The sequence below is a fragment of the Oryx dammah genome, unplaced genomic scaffold (assembly GCF_014754425.2).
Source record: "Oryx dammah isolate SB20612 unplaced genomic scaffold, SCBI_Odam_1.1 HiC_scaffold_27, whole genome shotgun sequence".
NCBI lineage: Eukaryota > Metazoa > Chordata > Mammalia > Artiodactyla > Bovidae > Oryx > Oryx dammah.
Genome location: NW_024070211.1, coordinates 126,067,959 through 126,081,071, shown reverse-complemented (window position 1 = coordinate 126,081,071; position 13,113 = coordinate 126,067,959). Strand labels below are relative to the sequence as shown.

The following is a 13,113-nucleotide window of genomic DNA, read 5'->3' as shown; positions in this document are numbered from 1 at the left end:
AACTGTTGTACAGCAAAATGTAACAGAAACATCACAAATTATCTATATCTCTCTCACAAGTTGCCAATGAAAAGACAAAAAACCAAAAAAGCAAAGGATTTGAATAGAAAAGTCAAAGAAGTACAGACTCAAATAGTCAAAAAGCTTAAGAAAATTTTCAAACTCACTAGGAATAAGGAAAAGAAAAATGAGGTATCACTTTATACTTAATCAGAAAACATTAAAAAGAGCTTTAGTATAAAGCTAGTATAACTCATGCACTACAAATGAAAATGTGAAGTATTACAATCTCTATGAAGAATGATCAGGCAAACTTCTTAAAATTAGAAGTTCATTTCCCTTTATTTAGAAATGTGTCACCAGATAATTTATGCTACATAAATAAAAAGCACAAATGCACGTAAAAACACCAGTACAACAGAATTAACTGTTCTTAAAGTCAGAAAGCTGGAAACAAAGTGATTACTTCTAAAGAGTAAAAAGATGGATATAGTACATCCACATCATAGAACAGTATGCAGCCATTAGAATAAATTAGAGCTATATAAAAATGGTTTGAAAGAATATCTAGAAGATATTGATTGCTGAGTACCCAAGACAAGATGCAGGTAAGTTTACACAGTAGGATTCTGTTTTGAAACACAATTATAGCACCAAACATTTTTATCTGCAACAATGTTGTATGACATACATATGAAGAAAATGCAGAAATTTAAGTTACTTACCTGACGTGGATTCTGTTGACCAAATTTAACTTGATGAGTGACAGCCTTGATAAACTTCTGTTGCTTTGCTCCTTTCTTATTCTTCAGACCAAAAGTTTTGTCCTAAATGAGAAAGAGTATTGAAATGTTAGCAATTTATATTAACGATACATTAGGATTTAATACATACTTAAAACTATCATCATTAAACTTGTTAGTCTATGATGCTTTTTCTGAATTGTTTTAGAACGTCAGTATTACAGGATATGCAGAGTTGTTACAGCAGGATAATTAGTTCAACTGGTGGCTCAGAGGTTAAAGTGTTTGCCTCCAATGCGGGAAACCCGGGTTCGATCCCTGGGTCGGGAAGATCCCCTGGAGAAGGAAATGGCAACCCAGTCCAGTATTCTTGCCTGGAGAATCCCATGGATGGAGGAGCTTGGTAGGCTACAGTTCACGGGGTCGCAAAGAGTTGAACACGACTGAGTGACTTCACTTTCAAATAAGTAGGAAAATGCTTATTCAACAGGGTTTCTAATTCTTAAGCACAGGATATCTGAAAACCTTTACCCAGAGGGTAGGCAGGCATCCTAAATCTTCTAAATCTTACTTTACCTCAGAAACCATTTTTCTCAGCAAAAAATGAGGGATTATGAACTTACTACTAACGTATTTTGGGGAATACTGCATAAGCAGATACATTAACTTCTGAATTGGTTTCTTGGGTTATAGAACTATCCTCTCTATATAATTAAAGAATTCAAATTTAAAATGCATGCATTACTAGCTGTTGGTAAAAATGGAAATATTAAAATTGAAGTATTCCTAACTAAAAAGCAACACTTTAAATTTGGAATATTATCAAATATTACTTTGGGAAAGTTATTAATACAATAGCAGCTATCACTTGTGGAATGTGTATTATGTGCACTACCTGATCGTCTTTGACTACTTACGCTGTAGTAGGATGAAGAGTGTCCCCCCAGATTCATGTCTAACCAGACCTCAGAATGTGACTTTATTTGGAAAAAGGTCTTTGTAGCTATAATAAATTAAGTCGAAGACACACTGGATTACATATCCAATGACTAGTATCTTTATAAGAGAAGAAAAGGGTAAACAGGGTTCGAGAAGGCAATGTGCAGAAAGAGGCAGAGAGATTACAGGAGGACAGCTTCCAGGCCAAGGAATGCCAAAAACAGCTGGAAGCGACCAGAAACTAGGAAAAGGCAAGGGCAGATTCTTCCCTGGAGTCTTCAGAGGGAGCACTGTCCTGCCTGTACCAGATTTCAGATTTCTAGCCTCCGTATCTGTGAGAGAATAAATTTCTGTTTTTTCAAGTCACCCAATTTGTGGTATCTGTATGAGAACCCTAGGAAAGTAACACAGGAGGCTGGACTGAGTGAGCTTCACCCCAAGGTGAAAAGCCTATCAGGAAACCACGAAACACTGGCATCTGAAAGTCTTTTTTCCTGTCTTTTCTCTGTCTCCTGAGATGGATCTTTCAGCGAGGACAGCAACAAGCCTGGCTAGAGGACTGGAAAAGAGAGCAGGTAGCAGAAGGTGTCTCTTCTTAGTTTACTACATAGACACCTTAGTGGCTTTTTTCAGGCTCACAGTTTAACCATGCCTCCCACATTATTTGTGCCTAGTTACAGAAGCAGAGAGGCCTCCTGATTTATAACCTCCACCCTCTTTCTTGCAGGGGTAATAAATAAAAACTATCAGCTATTTTTATACTTTTTACCCTCAATTTTCAATCACTTGCCTTCTGCATTACCTAGTACGTGCCATGGTTGAGTTTCTGCAAAATTTTGCAGAGCAAATCCCCTTACTTCTCAATGGCACACTCCTAGGTGGGCACTCAGGCCCAACTGCTCTGTTCTACAAGATCAGTTAACCAATTCATCATCCATCCACTATCAGTTTTCATATGCTGAGGTTCAAAATTATAGATATCTCCTAATTTCAAGTCAGAGTTTGGATTTCTTTCATACTCTTGTTTATAAGTGAGTTTCCAAAAGGAAGAAAGAGGCAAAAAGGTCTTAAATTCACCTGACATCTTTGGAGAGGCATTCAATCTGAAATAAATTAAGTGGCTATTTTATTTTTTATTTATTTTTTTAAAAAATTAATTAATTTATTTTTACTACGTGGCTATTTTAAAGCCTTTATTCTAGATATTGTTTCTAAGGGAAGGGACAGGATAGTGAGAAGAAAGTTATTATAGGTAGAGAATACTTACATATGTATGCGAACAAACTGGAAATGGAAAAAATTAATAAAACATATCTTTCAATGCTCTCAAGATCACAAAGTTCAAGAGGATTTTAGTTCTAAAAGATTATTTCTCATTGGGAAACAGCTCTTTGTTCATCTCATCTATATCCATCCATATAGAAAAACTTTAGTTTCCCTACTTAAATGCCTATGCTTTAATATTGCATTATGTTACAAAATTCGACATGAATTTCCTACAGCCAATCCCATGGACAGAAGAGCCTGGTGGGCTACAGTCCACGGGGTTGCAAAGAGTCGGACATGACTGAGCAACTTCACACTTTCACTATGCATACAAAAAAGGTAGTAGGTGGCATATACAAACTGATATTCTCTGTATTTTTTAAAAAATATGGTTGGCTTCCTTTGTTTTTATAGAGTTTAATACACAATCCAGTTAGAAGAAAAAAATGGTCAACGGTAAAGTGACGGAGATGATGACTGCATACAGCAACCAGGTGTGAAATGCTATAAAGTACTTTCCTTTTACAAAAAAATGAGGTTTCATGAAGGGATGGAAAACCTTAGATTAAAGTATTACTAGCATGAAAGTGCAACACCATCTATACATGCCTCGCCAGAGAAGAGCCTGTCTGGGGTTCAGTTCATGCTTTCTGTATTTTCTTGTATTTCTTGTAGAGGAGTATAGGCTCCAGATCCCAGAAGAAAAACAGTTTTCCAGGTTTAATTACACTGCATTAGCACATAATTAACCAGTCTAAAGAGATAATGAATGAGTTGTATTTTGAAAGTCTCTAATTAGAACTTGGAAATTATTGTTTTTTTCCAGAGATAAAGGACACTTATTTACATCTAGCACTCACTAAATATAAACTTCCAAATATATAACTTTATTGAATCCTCTTAAAGAAAATATTATCTTATTCTGTAAATGTGAATATTGAAACTCAGTTCTTTTGAAGTAACACTGCTAATAAGGGACAGGCTGTACAGTGTAATGATTATAAGAGTATAAGCTCTGGAGTTAGAGTGCCTAAGCTCCAGTACCAAACAGAACTGGACAAATTACCTTCTTTGCCAGTTTTCTTATTTGTAGAGTGGGTCACAACTTACTAGCATCTCAGGGCTGCAGTGCAAGTCAAAACTTATTACAAGGAGGTGGAGCACAGTGATTAATAAGGACTCGGGAACCAAAATTCTAACTCTGCCACTCACTGCCTCAATAATAACCTTCGGCAAGTTATTTAACCTGTTTCTCTTTCTTCAAATGCAAAAAGGTTAATCTTGCTTACTCCAGTGAAGAAATTAAAGGGGCTGTGTGAAATTCATCACTTGTAGATGCCTTGCTTCTCTTCCTTTCTTTCCACCAAACACTGAGATCTGTGTCTGGTTCAGGTATTACTTGAGTCTAAGCAAAGTTCTTGTTCTTTCCATGAAAAAACTACTTCCCAGAGAAACCAGTTAAGTTACAGGGTCGAGTGGTACACAAAAGTTTTCTGAATACTACACTGTGGACCTGATACACCAACAGTACCTCTTGAAAACAGGATAGTTTGCAATTTGGAATACTTAAAAGCCTCCCTCTCCCTTCTTGAATACAGGAGAGACCCTTATCTCAAGATTAACCTGGATTTAAGGGTTGAGGGATAGTAGATGGGAAGACTAGAGGTGACACTCAACTCTAGGGAAATAGTGGTTCTCATTAGATTAAGAAGGTTCCAAAAGGTAAGGTGATAAGGAAGGAACAGTGTGTGTTTCAGGCATGGGAAATAAAATACAAAGGAGTTTAGAGATCAGGCAGTAATTCTAAAAGGATGGCTCCCAGAGGCTTCAAAAACCTTAACATTTAGTGAACTCCAAACCTGACTTAAAATTGACACTTTCTCCCTCTTCTTCTTACCCTTAAGTAATCCTACTTCTTTTACAGACCAGCCTCTACATCTTAAATTCAGATATTTGAAAAAAGGAAGAGGGTGTGAGGGCAGGTCAATAATAAAGAGTGCTCAAAGATAACTGGAGTCCTCCTTTTGTTCACCAGTGTGAACAAAGGCCAGCACTGTTCTACCTCAGTTTCACCCCCACATGCACTCTTAGTATATTTTTTTTGTCCATCTATGCAATGGATATTTTGCTTCTGGTTAATCCAGCTTCAAGTAATAAACAGTTGACATTAGCTGAAGTTTTTCACTGGCAACAAGAATCACTTCTTTCTCCATCCTTTACACACCTGGATCCTGTCCCTCTAAGTCTCAATTACTACTTCTTTGCTGCCACAAGGCCTTAGCTGGACATCCTTTATTTGCCTGCCCTAACCCAGATTATCTTCCCCTTTCCATTAACAAACCTTCCATTTCCCAAAGCTGATTTATTAAATTTTAGCCAAAGAAAGCAAATAGTATATGCCATTTGAGAGAACTGTATGAATGCTTAACAGAACCATAACCCTTTATGATATACTCATTGCATAAAGAAAGCGAAAGTCACTCAGTCCTGTCTGACTCTTTGTGATCCCAGGGACTGTTAGCCAACCAGGGTCCTCTGTCCATGGAATTCTCCAGGCCAGAATACTGGAGTGGGTAGCCACTCCCTTCTTCAGGGGATCTTCCCAACCCAGGGATCAAACCCAGGTCTCCTGCACTGCAAGCTGATTCTTTACTGTCTGAGCCACCAGGGAAGCAAATACTTATAAATGCAAATGAATTCATGAAATTTTGGGGAGTTTAAACAGGGAAAGAAAAAAAATGCAGGCACTATAAGTTAATTATTTTAAGTGACAGAAAGTAAGCACTGTATAAACAGTGCAGGTCAGTCTGATTAATTTCCCTAACTAGTTCTTTTTAATAGTAATAAATTAACAACAGCTGTTATTAACTGAACATATGTCAGGTACTTTACATGTCATCTCATTTAACCCACAGTTCTGGAATGATAGGAATTAGCTCTATTTTGCTAATGAGAAATTGTGGTTTAGATAGGTCAGGTAACTTGTCTAAACTAGTTTGAAATTTTAATGCAAAATATGGGACTCAAACCCAGATCTATTTGGCCTCGAGATGGTGCTTCTTTCATTAAATTATGCTGCCTCTCATGCCTCTTTTTACTTCTTAAAGTTCTCAAAACCTATGTATGCTGCTGTTCTACACTGCGTGTCTAAGACAGTGGCAGTGGAAGCAACAGAGGTATAGAAGAGGGGACAGGTGGGTAGTGCAACCACTTATTTTAAAATCTCTTCAAAAGTGCTGCTTAAAAGTATGTGTTCTACTTAACTATCAATTTTTAGTGAATTTAGAAATTTCTGGTCATACGCCTATAAACTTTCCAAAATTAACCAGACTCTGAAATGTTATTAACCTTTTACATGTCAAATATAGACAATACCTTTTCCACAAAAATTATGGTAATAAAAATCAATTATCAGTATGAACCAGATTTCAACTGCCACATGTTCACTATAAGTTTGTTGCAAAGTATACTTTACTGTCACTAAAAACATTATATGACTCAGCAACTCCTCTCCTGGGTATACACCTAGAAAAAACCAAACCAAATCACTAATTTGAAAAGATACATGCAACCCAGTGTTCATAGCAGCATTGTTTACAATTGCCAAGGTGTGGAAGCAACCTACATGTCCATGGCAGATGAACAGATAAGGAAGATGTGGTATATATACTGTGGAATACACCTCAGCCATAAAAAAAGAGTAAACTGTTGCCATTTGTAGCAACATGGGTGGACCTGAAGAATATTATACTAAGTGAAATAAGACAGAGAAAGACAAATCACTTATATGTGGACTCTAAAAGTATAAAACAAACAAAAAAAGATTATAAAAAAAGCAGACTAGCAGTTATGGGGGGACAATATAGGGGTGGAGGAGTGTGAGGTACAAAATATTGTGTGAGATAAGCTCAAGTACAACATAGGGAATATAGTCAATATTTTGTAATAACTGTCAATGGAAAGTAACCTTTAGAAGTTGTATATAAAAATTAAATTTAAAATGTGTAGAATTAAAAAATATATATAACTTCATCTTTTTATTACCAAAGCCTTTCTATTAACAGTATCAAATTATGCAAATTGTACAAAAAAATGAAAGAAGTGCTTTTCTGGATGAAATGGAATATACTGTTCCCTAACCAGGCTGAATAACAGTATTCTCTACAGATCTAGTTTCGCAAAAAAATGATAAAACTTAAACCTACAATTTACAATACTGTGGTTCCTCTCTGGTGGTAGTAAAAATATAAGCAGCACACTACCATTTAAAAAGAATTTATTATTAAAAAAAAAAATCACTCATCATATATTAAATGTGGGCAGAAAGGCTTAATTCCACTATTCTAATTATTTTTGGCTAAAGAATACAGCTGTCAATTTTCCATTTTTCTTTGGTGAAGTCTTCATTAATGAAACTAAAGTCCTCTTCTCTTTACCTTAAAAATAACCTTGTTACAAGATGAATAAATCCATAGCTATTATTTTTGGTTATGGGAATACTATAATTTTCAAATACAACTGCTTAAAACAAAATTAAATATTTATTTAAAAATGAAGACTGTACACAGATAAAACTCAATAATGCATGACGTATATTTAAACTGTCATGTAATATTTAATTCCATGTCTATATGTGAATTTTACTTTGCATCATGGTTGAATGTGTTAATTCAACCTCAGTAAAGGAAGCCAACAAGTGAAATGCCATCCCTAAAATGCCCTTGGTTTACATAGCACCAAATGCCATCAGGTAACCATTCCCAGAGATTTACCAAGTGTCCAGAGTCCAGACTGTTCAAAAAGGTACAGCAGACACAGATGTGAAGGTGACAATGACCGTTTTCAAATCGCTAGCTATGCTACTTCAAGACAGTTCTTAAATAGCACAAATTGGCGGTAAGAATATATATGTTCTCCTTCAGAGCTGGAACCTGGCCAAAGCTACTAGAATTCAAAATAAGCATGTTAGTTAAATTCAATCAACACACTAAAATTTTTGTGAAATTTTGACAAACACAAGTTCTGATTAGGTTTATACAATGAAACCCTGAGGGCTTTCACTGCTATTATTTTTCAAGGCTATAAATACTAATATTAAAATAATCATTTACAAATAAATAACTCATTTCAAAACACCCAACATGTTTTTCGTGTTCCTAATGAAAAGTTAGCTATTCCAGAAACGGCTCTCCATTAATTATTCAGATATATCTCATGTAGGAAAATGGTCACGGCTTTTCCAACTATTTCTAACGCACACGAGGAACTGTTTATTATGAGAGTGATTACTAGCAGGAATTCGGGGAAGGAATACCTTGTTTAGTAGCTAAGTCACGTCGGACTCTTGCGACCCCATCCCTCTGCCCATGGGATTTCCCAGGCAAGAATACTGGAGTGGGTTGCCATTTCCTTCTCCAGGGGATCTTCCCGAGGCAGGGATTGAATCCGCGTCTTCTGCACTGGCAGGCGGGTTCTTTACCACTGAGTCACCAGAGAAGTCCATACGATACGTTCATGTTATCTCAAACACGGTTCACTCTCTTAAGGAAATTCACTGATACAGTCGTTGGACTACAAATATAAAACATTTAAGAACGTCAATAGCGTCGCTCTGCCATTAAAAGGCAACAGAATCAGTGAACTAAATGAATTTACATAAATATATAACAAATTCAGATACAACACAACTAGTGACAAGAAACCTCATCTCCCTTAGAATGTCTTTCGATTTAATTTAATCCAGAACCTATGTGACAAGCGTCATGTACAAGACGGTGTGATACGATATGAAAGAAATCTCTCTTCATGTGACCTGAAACAGTTTAGAGGTGGATCGAAAAATGTCACGAAGAAGTAATCTGTTGGCTTGAAAGAAGTAACCACTACTCCTAGGTGATGGGTAAAGAAACACGAAACACAAAGGCTCGTAACAAGTCGACCTTCCAGAAAGAGTGCGGTCCCAGACAGTTCAGCGTATTTTTCTTTTTTAACACAAGCCTAGAAACGTCTTCAATTTCGGCGACTAGAGGACACAACCCTGGGAGGGCACTGGGGTGGGGGTGGGGGTCGTTTCGCACGGGAGTCCGTGAAGGCGGCTGTGTGGGGCGGAGAAGCAAAGGCTGAGTGCGGGGGCGCCCGCGGCGTCACTATAGCGATGAGAGGCAGCGACCGTCAGCAGGAGGCTGGAGAAGGGGCTGTGGGCACACAGAGCCAAAGCAAGGGGCACGTGGGCCCGGAAGATGCGAACAGGAGTAGTCTGGGAGCGGGGAACCGGGAGTCTGCTTTCCTGAGAACTCGCGGCGTGAGTGGGGGAGGGGACTAGGTACTCACTTCGATAATCTTCTCCTTCTTTTTCTGCTCCGCCTTTTTGCTGCCCCCGGCCTGAGCCTGTTTCTTGGGGGGCATTGCGGAGACAGGTCGCGCCGGCCAGACTTAAGCACAGATGGACTCCCTCAGGGACTCTGGCCCCGCGGTAGGAAGAGGAGGAAGACGCGCGCCGCCGTTGCCGCCGCACCGCACGTAAAGCTACTCGCTCACGCGCCGCCGGAATGCGGCCTTTGCGACAGGTTGGTGCTGCAGAGCATTGTGGGTAGTGAGGAGCGGAACCCGGAAGCGAATCTGCGCCTGCGTTTAGGCAGCGGCGGGCCAGGAGGGGGCGGAGACGAGACGTGGGAAAATGACTGCGCGTTATACGTGATGTCGCTCAGCCGCCTGGCCTTTCCTAGATTGCTGCAGGCTCGGTGATAGTTGGGGGGAACAGATTGGAACCCACTGCGTTTGTGTTGTCCGTACACAGTCTGTTTCGCTGACGATGTGCGACTTTTGCCCATCTTCGTCTCGGGTGGAGGCTCTTGCCGGCTGGATTAGCAGTCATCTGTATTATCTCCATTCTGGATGACTGCCGAGCATCAAAAGCAACTCAAGGCTGGTTGGAGGGCCAGGGTACGGATTTAACCTTCTTCTCGTTCCCAGGTGGAGCAGGGCCAGCTTACTGGCGAGTGCGGCGTGCACTCAGATTATTGTGGAGGTTTATGAAGAAATGGAGGAAGTTTCCTTTTATTTGAGGAGTGCCTAACCGTGAACTCCTTTGGTGTATTAGGTTTATCAAGTTAATTTCAGGCTTTAGGAGAGTGCCTAGATGATTCCTAAGATCTTTGTAATGAGAGGTTACCAAACCTAGTTTGAGGGTGGAGGGCACATGTCAACAACTTTATTTGAATGCTTCAGTTCAGTTCAGTCGCTCAGCCGTGTCTGACTCTTTGGGACCGCATGGACTGTGCCAGGCCTCCCTGTCCATCACCAACTCCCATAGTTTACTCAAACTCATTGAGTCAGTGATACCATCCAACCATCTCATCCTCTGTTGTCCCCTTCTCCTCCCGCCTTCAATCTTTCGCAGCATCAGGGTCTTTTCAGATGGGTCAGTTCTTCCTATCAGGTGGCCAAAGTATTGGAGTTTCAGCTTCAACATCAGCCCTTCCAATGAATATTCAGGACTAATTTCCTTTAGGATGGACTGGTTGTATCTCCTTGCAGGCCAAGGGACTCTCAAGAGTCTTCTCCAACACCACAGTTCAAAATCATCAATGCCTCAGTACTCAGCTTTCTTTATAGTCCAACTCTCACTTCCATATATGACTACTGGAAAAAACCATATCTTTGACTAGATGGACGTTTGTTGGCAAAGTAATATCTCTGCTTTTTAATATGCTGTCTAGATTTGTCATACCTTTTCTTCCAAGGAGCAAGTGTGTTTTAATTTCATGGCTGCAGTCACCATCTGCAGTGATTTTGGAGCCCCCCAAAAATAAAGTCTGCCACTGTTTCCCCATCTATTTGCCGTAGAGTGATGGGACCAGATACCATTTAAATGCTTGGTAATCCAGAAACAGTGACAGAGTTGTTGGACATGAATTTGAGCAAGCTTTAGGAGTTGGTGAAAGACAGGGAAGCCTGGTGTGCTTCAGTCCATGGGGGTCGCAAAGTGTTGGATACGAATGAGTGACTGAACTGAACTGAATCCAGAAACTAGTTGGCAGAGCATAGACACTATTTCATTTGGTTATCACAGTGACATTGAGATAGCAGTTGCTACTGTTAGCATTTTAAAGTGAAGCACAGAAAAGAAGAAACATATTCAGGATTCTGATAAAGGTGGAGCTAGAAATTCCAACTTTAGCAGTTAAACTTTAAATGGGGGCAGGAGGAGGCAGGCCACAAACTTTAAAAGAATGCCATAGCTGGAGGACTTATGCCAGAAACATTAGAACCCAATAGGTCTAAGATGGTGGCTAACTCAATGGTAATAAATCAGCTTGCTAAATCCATCAAAGACCAAAAGTGGGTGTTGGCCCAGTTCTGGGAAATCCCTGCTCCTTCCCACAAATGGGCTTCTTTGGTGGCTCAAATGGTAAAGATTAGTCTGCCAGCAATGCAGAAGACCTGGGTTCAATCCCTGGGTCCGGAAGATCCCCTGGAGAAGGAAATGGCAACCCACTCCAGTATTGCCTGGGAAAATCCATGGACTGAGGAGCCTAGCAGGTTACAGTCCATGGGGCTGCAAAGAGTCCCACGCGGCTGAGCAGTGAATGCTTTTCCCCCAAATAGTGGAATAATCCTCCCACTCATTTGCCTGTGAAATTACCCAGCCCATAAAAAACTAACCATGCCGTGTTTTGGAGCCACTCTTTCTGATATGGCCCACTGGTGCACACCTGTCGACTGTACTTCTCTCTAGGTAAATCCACTTTTTACCTACCTCTTTGTCTCTCACTGAACTCTTTCTGAAATAAGACTGAGCTTCATTATGTTCTGAAACCAGATGAGTGATTTCAACTAAAAGACCATGGGTTCAAGTCCCAATCTCAGTCACACAGCTTCCACTTCAAAGTCTAAATACATATCACTGATAATACAAACTGAAGTGAATTGAAGTTGCTCAAGTCATGTCCGACTCTTTGCGACCCCATGGACTGTAGCCTGCCAGGCTCCGCTGTCCATGGGATTTCCCCAGGCAAGAATACTGGAATGGGTTGCCATTTCCTTCTCCAGGGGATCTTCCTGACGTGGTGATGCTGAGCCGGGCCCTATGGGACTCCTGGGCATGGAGGCCTTTTTGTCTGCCAATCCTTGTAGGCATGACTCCAGCCCCTCTATGACCGTCTTCAAGTTCCAAAGGGTAGAAGAAGTGAAAGTCACTCAATCACGTCCGACTCTTTGTGACCCTGTGGACTGTAGTTTGCCAGGCTCCCGTGTCCATGTGATTGCCCAGGCAAGAATGCTGGAGTGAGTTGCCATATTCTTCTGCAAGGAATCTTCCAGACCTAGGGATGAAACCTGGGTCTTCGGCATTGCAGGCAGATTCTTTACCATCTGGGCCACCAGAGAAGCCTAAAGTTAAGTTGCTTGCTCAGTCATGTCCGGCTCTTTTGTGACTCTGTAGACTGTAGCCCACCAGGCTCCTCCGTCCATGGGATTCTCCAGGCAAGAATACTGGAGTGGGTTGCCATTTCCTTCTCCAGGGGATCTTCCCGACCCAGGGATCAAACCTAGGTCTCCCGCATCGCAGGCAGACGCTTTGACCTCTGAACCACCAGGGAAGCCCTAGAGAAGCCTGAAGGGTAGAACAATTGCTAATCAAAGGAGAAGCAGCAACAGAACCACCTGAGGTAAGATAAAAGGGACCAGAGACTCATCAAGATTAAGGAGACAGGACCACCTAAGATGTTGCACACACCCTAATCTCAACAACTCCACTCTTTCGAAACTGCAGAAGGAGGAATGAAGAAAGTTATTGCCTTGATCCTTAGACATGCCCTTGCCTGATGATATAACCTCTTCCTGCTCACCAGGGAGGGAAAGAGAAAAGAATGAAGACTCAAGATCCCAAAGAAACAAAACCAAAGGTCCTTGGTGCTGTGTGTGTGTGTGTGTGTGTGTGTGTGTGTGTGTGTGTGTGTGTGAGAGAGAGAGAGAGACAGAGAGAGAGAGAGATTACCTATTATGTTAAAATTCCCACTTTAGAAACTAAAGGGGCAAGTTTCTCTTTTTCTCTTATCCCACAGAACCAGATTCTACCAATTACATAATTTAGGATTTGACCAACAGATTCTCCCTGCCACCTCCCCACCATGCCTAACCTTTTAATCTCAAAGAAATGAGACAA

General features: G+C 40.4%; 1 protein-coding gene across 1 annotated transcript in view; it reads right to left on the bottom strand.

The window, feature by feature from the left end:
* Positions 1–9,535, bottom strand: part of ZC3H15 (zinc finger CCCH-type containing 15) — a 21,097-nt gene extending 11,562 nt beyond the window's left edge. Inside the window, exons 1-2 of the mRNA XM_040227767.1 lie at positions 9,279–9,535; positions 726–827 (exon numbers count right to left, since the gene is read on the bottom strand). Of these exons, the coding sequence (XP_040083701.1) occupies positions 726–827; positions 9,279–9,353 (177 nt within the window). The 5' untranslated portion in view covers positions 9,354–9,535. The remainder of the gene's footprint in view (positions 1–725; positions 828–9,278) is intronic.
* Positions 9,536–13,113: the final 3,578 nt, after the last annotated feature.